This window comes from Sceloporus undulatus, chromosome 6, assembly GCF_019175285.1.
Source record: "Sceloporus undulatus isolate JIND9_A2432 ecotype Alabama chromosome 6, SceUnd_v1.1, whole genome shotgun sequence".
Lineage (NCBI taxonomy): Eukaryota > Metazoa > Chordata > Lepidosauria > Squamata > Phrynosomatidae > Sceloporus > Sceloporus undulatus.
The window spans coordinates 74,198,107-74,218,132 of record NC_056527.1 but is presented as its reverse complement, the minus strand read 5'-3'; the positions used below and the strand labels follow the sequence as shown (position 1 = coordinate 74,218,132).

At 38.7% G+C, this 20,026-nt stretch overlaps 1 protein-coding gene across 10 annotated transcripts in view; it reads left to right on the top strand.

Annotated features, from left to right (window-relative positions):
- LOC121935044 (poly(rC)-binding protein 3-like) overlaps nt 1-20,026 on the top strand; it is a 230,046-nt gene that overhangs the window by 140,875 nt on the left and 69,145 nt on the right. For 4 of the 10 annotated variants that reach the window (XM_042476097.1, XM_042476087.1, XM_042476095.1 and 1 more), the window contains exon 1: nt 9,937-10,178. The exons of 3 other annotated variants lie outside the window; for them this stretch is intronic. In XM_042476097.1, the coding sequence (XP_042332031.1) occupies nt 10,005-10,178 (174 nt within the window). In that variant the 5' untranslated portion in view covers nt 9,937-10,004. Of the gene's footprint in view, nt 1-9,936; nt 10,199-10,218; nt 10,565-20,026 lie in introns of those variants that run through there. 3 more of the 10 variants (XM_042476088.1, XM_042476093.1, XM_042476092.1) reach the window with 3 other exon arrangements.

Genomic DNA, 20,026 nt, shown 5'->3' with positions numbered 1-20,026 from the left:
GCCACACAAATTATAAACAAAACACTATAAACTAAAAACTAAGGTTTTTAAGGAATATTTTTAACATATTCAATTTTAAGTCAAGTATACAGTTATATAATCTATATACAAAATAAGCTGTCATACATACAAATAAACAGATAACATGAACAACAACAGCTTAACAAGCATCAACAACATAAAAAGCTTTCACCAAACTTATTCGTAATCTTCTTTTATGAATCTTCCTTTCAGTCTTAATGGTTATGTTTCTTGTGCCACTTTGCAGATTGTTAAAAACGTCAATAGAAGCACCGGACTTTATCACACAGGAGGCAAGCGTCATGAAAATGTGATTAAAACGTGGTAATAGCACAATCGGGGGGGAAGTTAATTATCCCCCCCCCCCCGCATGCTTCTCTCATTCATGTCCCATGCGTAAACTGTAATGGACATGTCTTTGGGTAATATCGGAAACTCATTTTATTACCCAAAGATGTGTCCATTACAGTTTATGCATGGGACACAAACAGGACATGCACACGGGTGTTATAATCATCCCCCCATTCGTGCTATTACCACATTTTAATCACATTTTCATTGTGCTTGCCTCCTCCGTGTGATAGCGTCCACTGAGTCCTCGTGTTTTCAAGTATTATTTGATGGGAGAAGATATTCATTTTGCCTGTGTGGGTTGTTTTTTTTTTTTAATCCAACAGTAGATACCTGGAAGCATTTTTAAAAAACCCTCTCTTCTTGACATCACTTCTATGCAGCATACACGCAATATGTAGCATTTCTTCTTATAAACCAATCAAATGTCCAAATTTGAGTTGATCTCACTCATTAATTCCTCCCCATGTAACAAAGCTGTTAGTTCTATTGGGGAAATATTTTATCCTAATACTGTATGTTTTACAGCTGAGTCTCCAGAGCTTTATCAAAGACAGCCACTGCATATGGTAAAGGAAAAGACTGCCACATGGCACATGAACCCTGTAATTAGCTCTCCTTCCTACCTCTAAGCAGTAATTAAATCTTCAATTTCTGCTCAGTTGCCCAGTTTTACAGTACTTTGTTAATTAATGGCTCAGCTCAGTACGTCTTTATCTCTTGAATCAAAACATTTTATTCAGATAAAGAAAATAGCATAATCCATTATTTTGTGCAGGAACATATTAAAGGAAAGAACAATAATACAACATAGTTTGACACCTCGTCTTTATCATATGAAATGGGTTAAGGGACATTTTCAGTTGGTGTGAAAGGATAATTTTCCATATATGGGCTTTCTCCCTCCCATAACCAAAATGCATCCAGTATTGAGTCATGAACTAGGTGGAAGGGGCTCTCAGTGTTTAAGATAGCTGTAATTATATGTAAAGTAGGAAATCCAGTATTTAGTGGCAGAGAAGTTTTTTTAAAAAAATTAAAAATATAAATCTTTATATATGAACCCATTTAGTAGTGCATACCATGTTCCTCTTAAGGACAGTGGCATACCTACCATATTTGACACCCGTTGTACATCATTTTTTAGCACACACCCCAAATTATTTTCAATAATAATCATGAAATGAAAAAATAATGGCCAGAATAGAAACGTAGGCAGTGAAAGTTCTCTTTTATTGACCTTTATATACAGTTGGCCCTTCTTATAAGTGGATTTTTTATACACGGATTCAAGCATACACAGTTTGAAAATGTTCAAAAAAAAGTATACATTTCAAACATCAAACCTTGATTTATAAGGGACACAATTTTGCTATGTTATTATATTTAATGGGACTTGAGCATACATGGATTTTGTTATACACGGGTGATTTTGGAACCAAATCCTAGCGTATAACAAGAGTCCACTGTATACAGCGTTCCAATCCCCTGTGTAAGGGGAAATCTGCGTGTGCTCACGCCCCATTGAAAACAATGCGGCAAATGCTCATGTCTTGGAGCGGCGCATGCGTAGGGGTGCATATACCATTGCTTTAATTGCAGTGCGGCTTCCATGTAAGCTGGAAGCTGCGTATAGTGTGCCTGCGTATGGCTTGGGTGCACTGTATAATTAACTAACTAATTAAAATTAATTGTAAAAAAGTAATACCTTCCCCTCTCCACTTTGCCAGACTTAGCATCCTCCACAGTTCCAAATTTCTTCCACTTTCAATCCAGTGTTAGCAGCCTGATGGATCCACCTTCTCCTCAACCCTGTCCTTCTCCTCACCTTCTTTCTCAGCCAGGCAAAAGTAACACTGCAGATGCTAAGTCTGGCAAAGTGGAGAAGGGAACGTGTTGCTTTTGCCTGGCTGAGAGGGAGAGGGAGAAGTAGGAGAGGGGAAAGGGGGATCTTTTGTGGTCATCATCAGGGTACTAACATTGGATTGAAAGGAAGGAGTTTTGAAATGCAGGGGATCTTTTTTAAAGAAATTAAAAAGAATAAAGGCTTTCTTTAAAAATTCTTTTTTTTAATTGAAAATTTAATTTAAAAAAAAAAACACCTTGGTACCTCTCCTTTCTCCTTCCACTGAGCCTCACCCCATTCACGCCATCGCTTCAGCATTTTAATGAGACACGGGCAAATGCCACAGCCTATTTCTGCCCAAAAGCAGATGTTTGAAGAACAATGTTGTCGCCCCCATTAGGGTGTTACCTGGAGAGGTCCACACTCCCTGCACCCCTCTAATGATACCACTGCTGGGAGTGCCACTTCTACTCCTACATCAGGTAGTAGGACAGCTCTGCAGGCCGTGCCATCAATTAAAGAGAATGTCAAATAAAATGTGTTCCTCTTTAAGCTACCACAAGACCTTTTCCTCCAAAAGACGAACACAACTAAGTCCCTGAAACGTCTGTTTTCCTTTGTAAATGCGCAAGTTCAAAGCAAGTAATAATCCAGTGTGGCACACCTGTTTCCCCATTAACACCACCAGAAAATTACTTTAAAGACTCATAGATGTGTCTGAGCAAAGGCTTCAAAACATCAAGAACAAAAACCAAAAACAAGGAAATGTGGGATTATCCCTTCCCAAAGAACTTTAGTTTATTATTTGAAATTAATTACAAGAAATCTAATCAGTAAACATCTCCTGTTCTTCAGTGAGCATCTATCTATCCTCTTGCAGGCTTTCTCTCATCACCTTTCCATCTGGAAGCGTCCAGGAGTACATCTAAGGTATAGAAATAATGCTGCTTGACACCTCTTTAACTGCCATGGCTCTACCCTACAGCAGCAGCACTCTCTGGCAGAATAGACTAAAAACCTTGTAAAACTGCAAATACCAGGATTCCATAGGATGGAGCTACAGCACCTAAAGTACTGTCAAAGTGCATTATTTCTGTGGTGTAGATGCACCCCAATTCAGCTCTCAAGGAGCTTACAATAAATTTTACATTTTCTGGAAACCCTGTAATGATTGCCATGGTTTGCCCTGTGTACTGGTTTGCTTACAACTTACAGCTTACAGCTCTACAGGGAAAACTCCTCTGCTTTTTCCTCCAAAAGCAAGTTCTCTTCCCTCTTTCCAAAACTAAAGGCTTTCTTTTTCTCATTTTTCTCTTTTTCTGCACTCTGTCTCTGCTTCCAGACAGGCAAGAGACTTGCATTTTTCAAAATGAAATCTTAAAATCTAGGCCAGCTAATGATCCTAACAAGTACTAAATACAATGCCTAGAAGCTGGATTTATTCCAATCAATCTGATCATATGGGAATCATACAATATGACCCTTTGATGTCCCCTACCCCACCTGTGGAAAATCTCCACTGGATTCTCCATTATGCAGAGAAGAAAAGGCTACTAAGGATGGCAATGGCAAACCTCCTCTGAAGAAACTTGCCAAGAAAACCCCATAATAGAGTCGCCTTAAGGCTGGCATAAGTCAGAAATGACTTGAAGGCATGCAACAACGAGCAAAGGAAAAAGAAGAAGGAAGGGAAGACACTACAGCCTCTTTCAAATTGATTTATATTTTACTATGAGCTTTTGTGGACATTAAGCCTCTTTCTCAGTCATTGCATCTGGGGAAATGGATTGAGATCCACAAATATCCATGCCAAAATGTCAATCAGTCTTAAAAGGTGTGAAGTCGAAGGCTTTCACAGCCGGCATCCTTCATTTTTTCGGGCTATGTGGCTGTGTTCTGGAAGGGTTTATTCCTGACATTTCACCAGTATCTGTGGCTGGCATCTACATGTTAATCTGTGTATTGTTCTGTTGTTGAATGGCAAGGCCTCTGCGTGGTCTATTTAATTAATGATCCATTGTCTGCTGGGAAATCCCCCTGACCCTGGATGGTTTTCATTTGCACTGCTGGGTCTTGATTTTTTCAGGACTGGTATCCAAACTTTGTTTACTTTAAGGGTTTCTTCTTTCCTGTTGAAGTTGCCCAGATGTTTGCGGATTTCAGTGGCTTCCCTATGCATTCTGACCAGATAGTTGCTGGCATGGTAAAGAATTTCAGTGTTTTCAAACAGCATTTTATGCCCAGGATGGTTTATAATGTGTTCTACTGCTGATTTTTCTGGCTCACCCAGTCTGCAGTGTCTCTTGTGTTCCTTGATTCATGTTTGAACACTGTCTTTGGTGGTCCCTATGTCGACTTGTCTGCATCTGCATGGTATGCGGTAAATTCCTGCAGCCCTTGAGAGGGTCTCTTCTCTGCTTTGCTGAGCGCAGCATTTGCTGGATTTTCTTGGTCGATTTGTAGATCATTTGGAGGTTGTGTTTCCTCATCAGTTTCCCTTTTCTGTGTGTCACTCCTTTGATGTATGGTAAAAATACCTTCCCTTTGGGTGGTTGTTTGTCTTCACTCCTATGGATTTTTCTGCATCTGGCAGCCCTTCTGATGTCTCAGCTGGAGTAACCATTAGCCTGTAAAGCCCAGTCAAGGTGCTTCAAATCATCTCCCAGGAAGTGGAGTTAAGTCTTAAAAAGGGCTGCTGGATTCCTTCCCCCCCACCACCTTTTTTTTCCCCTTCTGCAGCCATAGACTAGCAGGGCTACTTCTTTCAAGATAAATGGTGCTTGCCATGGGTTAAGCGTCAGTAAAACATCCCTAAAGCATGAGGGTGTCGAAGTCAGTTGCGCTTCTGAAACATCAGAGAAACATCCCCTCGCCTGTACCATCCTTGAATTGTTTGTGGAGCAGCCATTTTCCTATTAATGGGAACTTTGCATTAATAGGAAATGGCTGCTCTACGAACGATTCAAGGATGGAAGAGGTGAGGGAATGCTTCACTGACATTTCAGAAGCATGACCAGCTTTCACACCCTCACGCTTCAGGAACTTTTACCGATGCTTTATTGGTACTTCACCCATGGTAAGCACTGGTGTGAAAATCTTCATTTTCAAAAGGAAGCAGCATCTAACATCCTATCACATCCATGTCCTCCCTCCTTTTTTGCCTTACTCAAGGATGTCCCAAGAGAACCAGAGTAGGAGACCATCTTGACTTGATGCAGACTGAAAACTGATATCTGCTTCCCTTTCTGGTGCCTCAGGGAGGGAGGGGGCAGTGATTAACCAATATTGCAACCCTTATTTTGTTTACCAGGGTGGAGAGACCCCTTCCTCTCCCCATTGGAACATCACTGCTTGAGAAGAAAATCTTTTTGCAGAGAAAGAAGTGTCATATATAAAAACCTGTGGGATCTACATGTTCTGAAGCAGTAGGCAGAACACCATTTTATAGTATCAGCATCCATCTAATATGTGTTAGAAGGATATGGTGAACAGGAAGTCACCCCAGCTGCTAGAAATTTTTATGCTGCCCCTGTTCAAGGCTGCTTTTCATAATCCCACTAAAGAAAATTGCATTTTATTTCCCTTTCCTTGACCATATTCAGATTTCTAGAGTCCTTCCTTAAGCCCCAACACTCCAGTGACAAGGCCCAAGCCATCCAAGGCTTTTAAGCAACCCTAAGATGAAGGTATCATGATTTCTACATCAATACAAAATCAGTCTGTACTCCATTATTTCCTTTAATGGGTGATCCACCAAAGATATTGGGAAAGTGTAACTTAACTTTTTAGCATGCTTGTATGAAAGATAGGAATCTCCATTTGTTTATTTTTAATATATATTTTTGTTAATATGTAAACTAGATATTCTGATTCCCAGATAATAAAGACATTCAATTTTCACATTAAACCATAAACCAGAGGAGCAGTATTAACAGAACAGAACAGTCTTCCTTTGCCATTTAAAGTACTGGGAAGCTAATCTCTCAGGAGAGAGTTCCACAGCTGGAGCTGTCCAGCTTTCACATCCATATATAGAAATTAGAAATACTATGGCATGGATGATTCTGACCTTAGTATTTAATTATATATCTTTATCCTTGAGGATCTTTCTTGAGGGTCTTATCTAGTTCCTTCAAAGCCATACATATAAGTCTGGGTCTTCTGATTTCTTCAATACAGTCTCCATTTTAATTAATGACTGGGCAAAAGTATACAAATAACTATTTCAGTACTTTCATCACCCAATTTATAGGTATGTAGATAATCGTCCATAATCTGTTGTTAATGTTTAGCTATAAATCTGCTTTGCACTTTTAACCAGTAGTTATTCCAAGTCTTTGCTATTTTGTGCTAATATGATGTCATCTCCATATCTTAAACTGGTGATGTTCCTTCTCCATATTATAAATACTGCATATAAGTTTCCATATTATAAACTCTGCATATAAATTAAGGGGATAGGATGATAAAATGCAGCCTTGTCTGACCTCCTTGCCAATGGAAAACCATTCTGTTTCTCCATATTGTGGCTTTAAGAGAGACCTCTTTTCTTGAGTATAGATTATGCACCACAGCAGTCAGATGCTCTGGTACAACCATTTTTTTTTAAGAGCAAGCCATAATTTCTCAAAATCTACACAATAGCTTTGCTGTAGTCTATAAAGCACAGGGTGATTTTTTCCCCTCTTAAATTCTTTGGTGCATTCCAAGTACAATTGCAATATGATTACCAGTGCTTCTTCCTTTTCTGAACCCAGCTTGAACATCTGACATTTCTTGCTCCTTATACGGTCAAAGCCTTTTGTGTAAAATCTTGAGCATCACTTTGCTTGCATGGCATATCAATAGTCTGATGGTTGCTACAGTCCCTGGTATCCCCTTTTTTGAAGTATGGGATTTATATCAAGTGTTTCCAGTCTGTGGGCCATTGTTTTGTTTTCTGAATTTGATTGAAATTTTTTGTTACATTGGAATAAATTCCATCTCTTGAAACAGTTCTGTTGATACACCATATGTTCCTGGTTATTTATTTTCCCCCAGTGCTTTGAGACCCTTTGGTACTTCACTTTCTAAGACTGTAGGTTCATCTTCAAATAGTTCTTCTTTGGAGAACTCTATCATTGTTTCATCTCTTTTATACAGTTTCTCAACGTGTTCCTTCAGTCCTCTTCTTATTTTGTCCTGATCTAATATTATGCTCCCATGTTGTTCCTATTGCATCCCTACTCTTGGTTTGGATCTCCTCTTAATTTCTCAGATCTTGTGGAAGAATTCTCTTGTTCTACTTTGGTTTTTATTATCATCTTCTATTTCTTTGCATTGATTACTATCATAGTTCTCTTTCTCACTAAACACAAGTCACTGAATTGTTGTGTTCAGGATTCCAGCCTTGTTTCTGGCATCTTTTACTTTTGTTTCTATTCTGCCCTTAACTGTTTGAAATGTTTCATCTGTCATCCAATGAAGCTTCTCTTTCTTTTTGGCTGATGTCTTACTACATTCTTCCCTGAACATGGTCCAAAACTCACTATAGAAATAATCCAGTTTGAGATCACTTTACTTGCCCTGGCTCAGTGCTAGGGAATTATGGAAACTGTAGTTTTGTAAGGTATTTAGCCTTCTCTGTCAGAGAGCTCTGGTGTCACAATAAACTAAAATTCCCAGAATTCCCTAGCACAGAGCCAGGGCAGTTAAAGCAATCTCAAACTGCAGTGTGTTTTGGACCATTGTCTCTAGTTTCAGTCCAGAGTTCTTTTGATGTCCTGTCCATTAGGCTTAGCAGTGCAAATTTGTTCTTTACATGGTCTTTAAATTCTGCAGGGGATGTTCTTCAGGTTATATTTTGGCAAGATGATGTATTTAGTTTTATTAAATTTTATTATATCAACTTTACGTTTATTGTATTTTTCTAAGATCCAGGTTCTGCCTGAAAACCAAGGATTTCCTCTTCTTGCGCTTGGTTTTGTCCCTTTTCACTTGCTTCATGTGTGTGTGTGTGTGTGTGTGTGTGTGTGTGTGTGTGTTAGATTGCATGCCTTTCATTGTTAAGTACCATGAACACTGATGGTGCTAAATAAATAATATGATGATGATGATGATGATGATGATGATGATGATGATGATGAAACAGTGCAGTTAGCTACTCTTTTTAGCTATATGTATGTGTGCTGGTGTGCTCACACACATATGATCCAGTATATGAACACATATGAACCTTGGATTTGTTTCCAACCTTAAGAGGGGGAAAAAACACATGTTCCTTAGGAGAGAACAAAAGTACAGTAAAGAGAAACATAGGAAATATTGTGTTAGCAAAGCTGATTAATTTTGGCTGGAGTACTCTGTTCTTAAAACAAGTCAGTAGAAGCCAGACTGGACAGTGAACCTAGCTGTTAGGAATAATGTACTGTATTCTGGTGATGGATTCTAATCTCCCTCCATTTGTCAAATCCTGCCGTTTGTGAATTATTAGATTAGGTGTTCACAATTTAAAATGTTTAGTAGAGGGGAAATAGGAGTGTGGGGGGATAAGTACTGCTTTCAAAAACAGGGCTAATCCAACATTTCCCCTGCCATTAGAAACCACATGTAATTATTATTCACCAGGTATGCCTATATTTGTGGGCAATTCAAATTCTACATACTTACTGCCTATTGTTATAAACAACAGAGTTTACAATAATTTGGCCTGCCTTTAGGTTATGTGATATTTGACTTCCGGTTTTAACATTCTTCTTTAACATTAACCTAACTATAACAAATTATAATTTCAATAATTTCAATAACATTGCTATAGTTTCTATGATGTACCAGTTTTTAATGTTTTGATTTGCTGTGTTTATACATGTGATTGCAACAGCTAGTTTACTTTATTACTATAGTTACTGTGATGCAGGGGAAAGGAAACTACCACATCAAAAGTTCTTAAAACAGAATTGTCAAAAAGCATTGTATCTTTTGTACATCCAAAAACAGGCATTTAAGTCTGAAAATCTTGTCCCTGCTGCTGAATTCTGAAATGTCATGCCTGGAAGGGAAGGAATGGCAGCGAGAATGTTAACAAGAGATGAATATGACAGATTCAGTTGCACTTCCTAGAGTTGTGTTTTGTTACGGTTGGAAACAAAGGCCAGCTATTAAATAAGGACTTTGTTTTAAAAGCGGGTTTGTTGACAAGGGATTTGGAGAGAACAAGAATAAGGAAAAGGAAATGTGGCACTATGTCGATCTTCTCAAGAAAGCCATTCTTTTTTTTTTATAAACTCATTTTACCATCTGACTTTACAAAAACATTATTTTTACAGCACTACGTTCGGGAACCTGCTTGTTGTTCAGTTGCCTGTAACTTAAAGCTACACATATCAGTTTATTTAACTGGGTGCAGACTCACATTTTTAAATTAGTGCATGATAATCCATAGTGATATATTTCTGAGAAACTGGCGGCTTCTCTGTGTACGGCGTGTCCTCTTCCAATTAGACCTTTTGCCACCCCTTTAATTTCTAGGTAGTCCATGTAGATCTTAAGCTTTTACAATTCTATTACATTAGGAAGTGACATTCCAGGCCCTTGACAAGGGCTTTTGTTTAGTAATATTTATAGCAGCTTCTCGTCATTGTAGAGCAAAGGCGATTGCCCTGCCCTCTGGCCCCCTTCTTAAGCAGATTTTAAGCTGAAGCTCTTCTCATGTGGCACTAATTGAAATGATTGGTGGAAGGGTGTGTTGTGAGCACACTCTGTCTGACTCTAGCTTATCTGCTTGGGGGCTAAAGGGGGGGGTGAGAGAATGCAAATCTTTTGCCTCGCTTCAGCAAGGCTCAGGACAACCTGGCCATCTGTCCATTCGTGGAATTGGGAGACAAACACAGAATTGGTGCTGAGCTACAGCTCCACAGAAAGAACGAGAAATTGTCTTCAGACTCTGCCATATGAGGTTCCAGCTCTGAAACCCTCTCAGCAGGTCAGTCCGCTCAGTCCGATGTACGTCTTCAGAGATACCAAGGATTTCGACACCAAATCTTCAGTGCGGGCAATGGTTTTCTTAAATCTTAAGTCAAAAGCTTAAAAGAAACACTTCCTTCGAGTGTTAAGTCTCTAAAGTACAGCCTTACATTTTGTCCACTTCCGTTGCTGATTTCATCAGCGATGTGTGTGCCTTACTTTCTGGGGCTGCTGACAGCCGAGCAACTTAAGAATGAGCAAGCTTGAAAAAAAAGATTTAAAACTAGCACAATACTTGAAGAGTGATTTGGGTTTTTGTACACATGTGGCTTATCATCTGAACAAGAGAGCAGTGTTAAAATATGTATTAGGAGTTGTCATCTGCAATGTGTTGGCTTCACCTAGGTGAGTAACCCAGCTTGAATCTCTGAGGATTTAAATGCTGTAATGTCATTTAGGATTCATCTTGGGTTGTAATAAGCGGTTTGGGATTTGACACAAAGTCAGGGAAGAAAGCTACTCTGTCTTGAGTTGCTGGGATTTGAATTTGGAGAATTTTGAGCGCACTGTATGCTTGCATTGGAATTGCAACGTGACATTGAAATGCAAAAAGCCCATATAGAGTTTCGAGGTCTGAAGGGAAATGGACATATCTTGGGTTTTTATTTTTCTTTCCCTTTTTATGGGTCTAACATAATTTGCTGATGAAAACTTGTGAAGTATTAAAGTAAATCATTGTTTTTATTGGTTTCTTTTGTAGTAGAACAGATTAACAATTAATAAACTCTAGTACAGTATAAATTACCAAAAAGCTAGTACTTAGATTTCCTCATACTATTTTATATAAATGCCATCTGCATACTTTGTGTTATTAAAACATATCTTCTGATACTTTGTTAATCTTATAATGATGCTGTGCCATTTTTATTGTGCATCTAATATTGGCAGGATCGATATAATTAAGCATTGTAAAATAAGAAATTATCATTGTTTTAATTTCTCATCACTATAAACAGTTTCTGTTGAGTAGAGAAATACTGTAATGAATTTGAAACATAAACCATAAAAAACAAAGTACAAAATGCAGTTATACTGCTTGATAATTTCTACCTCTTTGGCTTAAAGGTATTTCTGGGATTTGTCAAAAGTTAAAAAAAAATCCAAAAGCCATCAAAACAAAAGCAAATGCAGGCTCAACTTGACCAGTTTTTGAAAGGTTTAAAAACAAACGAAGCAGGTAAACTACATCAGAAACATACATTTTTCTTATTACAAGAAGTGTACAGTGTTCATGTACTATTCCTATACTGTGATGTTTTGGTGGATGGCGGGACACAATAAGAGAAAAATTGAGTATATTCAAATGGAAAATTGTATCTTTTCACGCATTTCAGCAAGTGTTGTATTAAAGCAAAATGCATACGTGATATGGCTATGAGTGAAACCAATATACACCTTTCCTGTTGTATCTCAAACGTTTCTTAGAATGAATAAAATATAAGCAAAAGGAACGCAACTCAGCTATATGCTCAGTGTGCATAGTCACCTTACATGGCTGTCACATCATGTGGCCATTTTATACTGTCAAGAGCAGGAGCTCTATTTGTTTGTAGCCAAATAACAAAGGTATAAGAGAGAGGTATATGGAATAGAGAAAGTTGTTCTGTATTAACTTTCTTAGTTTTTAAGGTGCCTTAAGACTTCAAAATGTTAATCTACAGTAATCTTTCCCCTTTCCTTTTGTGCTGTTTAATACATTTTTGAGTAAGTTGATGTGAAATTGTTGGGGCTTGGTTGATACAGTGATATATTATTGTATTGTTAACACTTGTTTAGATAATATTAAAACTAATATCTTCTGGCAGTACTCCTGTTGTTGTTGCGTTGTTTTTTAAATTAATGTGTACAAAATGGCACTAACAGTGCCATACACAACATGTGTGTCAATAACCTCAGGAGTCGCAGGGCATTCAACACATAAGGGACATGTTGATAGGTTTCCGTGGCCCTCCTTCTTTCCAGAATAATAGAAGATGGACCTTATAGAAATATGCTCACGGTAATAATCAGAGACCAACAGGATAAAAGTGAGGAGGTTTGCAGCTATTGTATTACTGAAACATTGTAGAGTGAAAGCTAGGTGTGAACAAATGCGGTGTGATGATAGATTTACAAAGCTCTGGGTACATTGCTACTTCATGCTGCTGCAAGTGTATTCTGCTATTGTGTGGGGGCCTGGGAAGCCTTATTTAGATTGTGTGGTTCTGTGCTGCTAGAGATATCAGAGCACAGAAAAGATCAACAGGATGCATGTCAAAAGTGGGTTCCTTATCAGTTGAAAAGGTCATGGAGAAAACAGGTACAATAAGACTATTGCAAGATGGTTGACTTCTGGCTTAGAGCGTCTGTACTGCCAAAACAAATTATTACAGTAGTAGTATAAGATGTATTTTCTTTTCTTTGTAACCTCTGCCCTTAGAGGCTCTTCTAATTTTTTTCTTAATGCATCATTTCATCACTACAGTTTATTTTTCTTATAAAAAGAAAGATGTCGTAGTAATTTTGGCATGAACCATTTTAGAAGTCAGAGAGTTATAATTGCACATAATTGAAATTTCTCAGAACTACAAACATAACGGTGTGAAGACAGTTGCTTTCCAATCATTTTTGCATCTAAATGTCCCTTAAAATATACATTTTAATTTTGAAAGAAAATAATGATATACGGATGTAATGTTTTAAAGAAAACTCACAATCATGGAAAATAGCAAAGTGACAAGAATGAAGGATGTGTCGAGATTTATTTCTTAAATATTTTAAATGCAACTTGTTTTTCTGTCTAGTTTCCATCAACAGTTTTTTTAAAAACCAATGCAAGGTGGAAAAATGGGTCACTTGGGTTTTAGTGTTAAGCAGCAAATCCAGAGCAGCTGAGATTTAACTAAGATGTTATGGCTTATTCTGTGCATTTATTAATGAAGGTATGTGTTTTAAGTTTGTGTGGCAGGGATCATGGAATGGCTTGTTGACAGAAGGCACATTCTGCTGCAATTCTTCTACATACATATTATAGGACCCAGAATCTTAACAGACTGTCATTGTTTAAAATGCTTGCATATAGAATATCAGAAGTTTTAGAGTGTTGTTATCCAGTACATGTGGCTTTTAACAACGGGGGGGGGGGGTTTGCGTGCACACAGGGACATAGACAAGGGGGGGGGCCTTGGGGTCCGTCCCTCTTCCATTAGAAAAATGAATGGTGCGTGCTGCTGTGCCGCCGTGCCCAAGCCCCGTTAAAATGGTGGCACTTAGTCTGGACCCCCCCTTACTAAAATCCTGGCTACGTCCCTGGTGCACATACATAACAATTGCCGTTGAGGGTTGTATGACAGCAAATAAAAAGAATGTGGCAAATGACTCTTGTACAAGACATGCAAATATGATTCTGTTTCACTGTAAAGCCATGATTTTGTTGCAAGGCTTTGTGAATAACCAATATGGCTTAAAAGGGTGGGTTTTCCCCCCAATCTTATTATACACATACAGGTTTTTTTCTGAGCTTACATCATAAACTCAGTAATACTCTGGTCACTCTAACATGGGTAGGAAATTCAGAACTCCATCATTTAAGGACATTAGACAGAATCTCCCTTGTGGCCCATTTCAGATTATCATCACATTACTATGATCTTGAATTGTTCACAATATGCAGTATTCAGAAAACACTATTGTAAGCCTTTTTCCTTTGCCTTTTTTCATGCCTTTTTAACCAAAGCAATTTTTATGTTATGTATAAAATGCAGAAAAAATTATCAAAGACTTCTACTCAGAGAGTCCTAGTTCAGTCAACCTTAATTGAACTATGTAAGGCATAGTACACTCAACTATATAAGAAATAGTACACTCAAAAACTGTAATTGTAGCAAATGGGGACACTATGCCAAAATGTCTCACTGATTTACTGGAATATAGAGATTTCCAGTACAGGATTTTGTGGCCACTGACACAAAATCATTGAGAAGTGAATTACATTAAATCAATGATTCTCAAACATGGGTCTTCCAGATATTTGGGATTTCAGCTCCAGGAATCCCTGGTCATTGACTGGCTAGAAGTGAAGTAAACCAAAACAAAACATCTGGAGGACCAAAGTTTGAGAACAACTGCTTCAAATTTTATCACCCATGTTACTGAAGGCTTCCTCGGTAGCAATTGCCAAAGATGGACCAGGTAATACCTGTGCAAGATCTCTAAATGTTGACACTGGTACATGCTGCTGTGTTTTCAGCAAAGTCTTGTGGTTTGACTATATATATAGGCCTGTTACAGACTGCCAAAATAAAGCTGCTTCGGGTCTCTTTGGAGGTATGCTATTTAAATGATGCATGGGTCCTAAGAGTCCGGAGGTTGTGCCAAAGCCACACTCCATTCCTAAGCACTGGAGTGCAGCTTTGGTGCAGCTTCCGGATTCTTAGGGTGCATGCATCATTTAAACAGCATACCTCCAAAGAGTCCCGAAGAAGCTTTATTTTGGCAGTCTGTAACAGGCCATAGTTAGAAGTGAAAAATAAGAGAGTTGGGAGCTGTAAGTCTTAAATTGTATCTTATTTTTTCTGGTCCTATTATTTCATGAAATAATCTAAAAAATATGCCTGCAACTACTGATATAGACATTTCAGCAGTGTGTGTGTGTGTCAAAACTTAGCATGGAGTTACTGACATTCTCACAATGAGCCTAAGAGCAGGGAACTGTCAAATTAACCATTTGTAAGCTGCTCTGAGGTTCTTTGTGGCTGAAGAGTAAGATAGAAATGCTCTAAATGACTATATAAATAAATCTGGTTAGAAAATTATGATAAAAAATGGCATCCCAACTTCTGTACTCTGTTCATAAAGGTAATGGAGAGGGCATTTGCAAGAGAGAATTGGTATGCAAGAAGGTGTACTTAATCCCCCCCACCCAAAAAAAATGGTGATTTCCCTTGCAAATTCTCATTCAGGCTATCTTTACTATTTGTCCTCAGCTGGACTCAAGAACTGGAAGTATGCCTGGAGAGAGTACTTTATGCAGTTTGTAATAGGAAACTGGGTGCAGGAGAAATGAAGAATCCCTTGCTCCTGCAAATGCCCAGTTTCCATATTTATATGATCACAGATGTAACTTTGGCAATGTGCCTTAGGGAGGGAGTACAGCAAACACTCTTGTAATTTCATTTAGGGTTTTAATATTGGCTGCATAATGTTTCAGCCCCAGGTATTGCTTTATTTCCCTGAAGCGACACAGTAGAGGGACAAATGCATTTTTGTAGCTGTCAGTATGCAATCACTTTTATCTAGATGGAGCACCTAAGGTTCAATCTGGTTCTAGTCAGGGAAGATGCCAACACTGAGACAGATCATACATAATCCCATTCTCCAGTGGTTTGGGGGTGGGAAGTACTCAGTACATGAATTCCTAAACTCAGTACATATATCTCATAAAGCGCTGTAAATTTACACAGCCCTGTACATATGATCATTTAACTAGACGGTTCCCTGCCCTCAGGCTTACAATCTAAGAAGACACGACACAAAAGGAGAAGGGAATGGTTGTGGGAAGGGGACCGAGTCCAGCAGTTCTTCTCTCCCTCTGAGGCCTTGACCAAGGCAGATGGACTGGAGGGAGGGCTCTGTTTCTTAAGGATAGGCCCGATGGCATTGGGGAGGCCAGGTGGGATGGGCCTCCCTTCTCTTCCCTCAGAGGCCAGAATGGAGCCAGATGCTCCAGATACTGAACTGTTGTCCGCCTTGCTGCTTTTCTGCAGTAATTTTTCCATTAGCACTCTCAACACATGGTTTTGTCTTTCAGAGTACACATATTATAGCTTCCTTCCTATTCTATGCTATCCCCAGCTTCATTATTGGCCCGGTTTGCTGTTGTTGTTTTTGCTGTTATAGTGAAAGATGTTGTGCTAACATGTGGCGCTGGGCAAGACCTTTTCTTGCAAGAGGTTGAACAGGAAAAGAAGGTGGCCATGCTACCATGAACGTTCCCCTCCTGATCTTGTAGATTAAACTGACTAGTTTTGATTTTTGTTTGTTTGTTTGTTTGTTTGAACTCATGTAGTACAGTGTATCCTGGCATTTTAGCCATTGCCACTGTGGCATCATAGTGTCTTCACATTATGGCCTCAACCGGTAGGGTGCTCCAGCTGAGAGTGATCTTTTTAGATCACCTACTGGAAGTAGTCTGTGATTCCCTGCACAAATCTCTTGGGCAATTCCAAAAGAAGAACTAGTTGGTCATCACACCCCCAACCTGCCCACAGCCCACTCAGTAATAGAGTTCTCATGGAAGGGAGCAGAATCACTGTTCTGCAGCAAAAAAGTGACTGTTTGGTGGCATGAAAAGTGGTAAATAATGGACTATTTCCAGCATGCAAAAATTTGTGACACTAGGAACCAACAAAATCATGTTCTTGCTTATGATACTCTAGTGTGCTCTTTTTCTGGGGGCTCCTCCAGTTTCAAGAAGCGGTGGTATTTGTAGCTTTGGTTTTCAGGGTTTTATACACTATGTATAATGCTATGAATATATATATATATATATATATATATATATATATATATATATATATGCAAATGATATTTTTGGGTGTATCCATATTGCAGAATTAAAGCAGTTTAATGTCACTTTGCTATGACTATATCCTATAGAATACTGGGATTTGTAGCTTGTTGAGGTATTCAGCCTGATCTGTCAAAGAGCTCTAGTGGCTCACCAAGGTACAAATCCCAGGATACTGTAGGATAAAGTCATGGCATTTAAAGTGCTGTCAACCTGGTTTAAGTATGCAATGTTGATACACCCTCTGTTGACCTGGACTATTCTGGCAATTCCTGCCACCACTAGAAGCACCCTCAATTAGCTTTCTTTTTAACTCTAAGACATATTGGAACAAAAAAAGTATCTTTCTCTTCTCCCATCTCCCTTTTTTCATTTTTTTTGTAGCCTTATAGTTCTATAGTGTGTCACTGCATCAGTGTAATAGGATTTTTACACTATGTATAACGCTATGAATAGTATAAGAAATTTGCTCTCCAAACAATAGCACCACCTCAGTAAACAACATTCTGGTTTTTAAAAAGCTTGGAAGAGACTTAGGGGCTCTACAGATGGACGGCATAGAGCCGCTCTTTTACTGGCAACTCCTTTTTTGTGCTCTCCAAGGGGCACCATAGCCGCCACGGCACAGCTTTATCATCCCTTTGGGGCTGCACTGTGTAGATGCAGCGCCAGAGTCACGCCATGATGGTGTGCACCATGTAGAGTGGTGTGCACCAAAATGGCACCCTGGGGGCAGGGCTAGGGCATCCAGCGTGCAGATGCTTCCCCCTGGCTCCAGCCTGTATACACTCTTACTGAGGATCCAAGAATTCACTGCTAATGACCTCAAAAAGAATGGAATAAATGGACATGGAGTCTATAACAAGCAGCAAAACCCAGGGAGCTATATCACAAAACTCATGTTTTTTAGACCAATCTGGGAGGGTGTTATTCTGTCCTGTCCCATGTGGCTAATCTCACACAAGGTCCATCAAATAGTACTGAGGATGTGCAGCAGAATAGTTTATGAGCCCCCTTAAAATAAAATGGAACAAAAGTAGAATTTTTAATAAAAACCCATAAACACTTTAGACTATGATTAGTGCAAGGAACATAGTGCACAGTCAGGTTCAAACAATATGGCAAAATGTTTGTGCAAAGATGCATTGTAAATGGACTAATTGCAGAACAAATGAAAGGGAAAGCACTACTGTATAGATGAAGAAACCAGAAACATAAATGTATTGGGGCAGACTGCCAAAGTTTGTCAAACTGCTAAAAGTCAGCCATTTTCTGACTGCAAGATATCCTTTGGATATCTGGTTATAATGGGGAAATGTGATTCATCTGTCTCAATTTTTTTGCATGACCTTATAATTCAGAGCATAGAAATCTTAAAATGCTAGGTCTAGTCTTGTCATTTCAAGTGACAAATGTCACTTCAAAACAAATGCAGAATTCAGTAAGGAATTATGGGTTGTGTTTTATATATGGTGGAGAAGTCTTCATCTGTGTGTTTCAGACCATGTGTGATTATTCTTCATTGGTAGTTATTGAGAGGGTTTGGTTCTTGTTTGTTTGTAATGTAAGTACAGCAAATGCTGATATAGTGTGTATTTTTAAAAACAAATTTATATCATATATATCCTTTCAATCTTGCTTTTACATTTCCCTTTCCTTGAAATGGCACCTTTGCGTATCACCTTAAAGCAGAGTCCCAGCTCTTTGAAGCCTTGCAAGAAGTTATCTCAATATTGGTCTATCTAACAGATCACTGGGGTTTGAGGCAGGATTCTTTCTTAGCTGTACTTGGAAGTATCAGGGACTGAACCATATGTGACCTTCTATATGCAAAGCAAGTAGTATTCCAGTGGCATTGGTGGCTTTCTCCCATGCGGCAATGTGTGTTCCACTCCAGTTGTGTTCCGCTCTGATCGCATTCCCCAGGATCTGTCTAATAAGCTTAAGAGTCTTAACATTTTCAGTGTGAAAATGCCTCTTCTGTCTTTCTGCATTGCTGCAGTGTTCTATGGGTTACGGATTTTGCCATTTTATTGGATGTGACTAGTTTCCTAGATTGTGCACCATCTTCTGGCTAACTGACTATCCTGATACCTTAGATGGAGAGCATAAGGTAGCAGTTCTCCACTGTTATTGGTCTCCAACCTTTAGTATTAGCACCAACATGTGTTGTTCAGAACCATGCCCCCTATGCCATGGGTAATACGTATTTATAGCTGTCATGGGTAATAACTTCCTCATGAGCCATCTTAGTTTGATCATTTATTTTGCCATAGCTGGTTTCCAATTGTAGAGGAAGTTGCCACCTTCAAATGAACCAAATTTATACTCACCATACTTTAAGGAAGGCTAGATGATACCTCAGAAGTACCTGATCATAAAAATATCTTTAGAAGCAGCAATAAACTGAATTGCTTTTTTTTTTATTCTGAGAGGCCTATGCAGTCATCTTCCTTTCATTGCCTTTTATTAAACTCACAGATGGAATGGCTTTTAGTGAGTTCAGGGGTAACAGCAATCTGCCCATATATAGTAGACTTTCCTAATGTAATCAGGATTCCCTCAGGAGCCACACATTAAAACCATTATGAAAATGGAATTTTCTTTTAACTTATGGCCTTTCCTTTTGTCCTTCCCCCACTACTAAAGAACATACAGTAAATGCTCTGTCTCCAGTGGATTCTAAAACTCAATACAGCTAAAAGCACCAAACCATATATGGAGAGAGGAGATAAATAATGAAGTAGTCAAACTACAATTTCCCTTTGGTTACTAATAAAATGCCACCTTCCTCTGTGTGTGTGTATACACCAACACTGACTGGTATGTCTCTTAAAACCTTATCAGAAATGAATTTTAATTTTTTTATATAAGAATCAGAAGACAAAGGAGGAATTGTAGGTTTTGGTAAAATCAGGTAATGTGTTTTACACTAAATCAAATGCACGTTCTGCCTATTGTAGATGGTATAAGTTAGATGGTAGAACCTTTCCATTTCAGCTTGTAGTCCTTTTTACTAACTTAGGGTAATTCAACAGTCATGGCACTATTTAGAGAAAGCTGACCTAGCCACATTGACATATGCCCTCGTTACATCCAGATTCAATTACTCTAATGTGTTCGATATGGCTGTCTTCTAAGATTGCTCACAAGCTACATCTGCTCCAGGACGTGGCAATTAGACCACTTTTAGACATTAAGCACTTGGCTCATGTTACACCCATAGATAGATAAATAGACAGACAAAGCCAGTCTTGTTA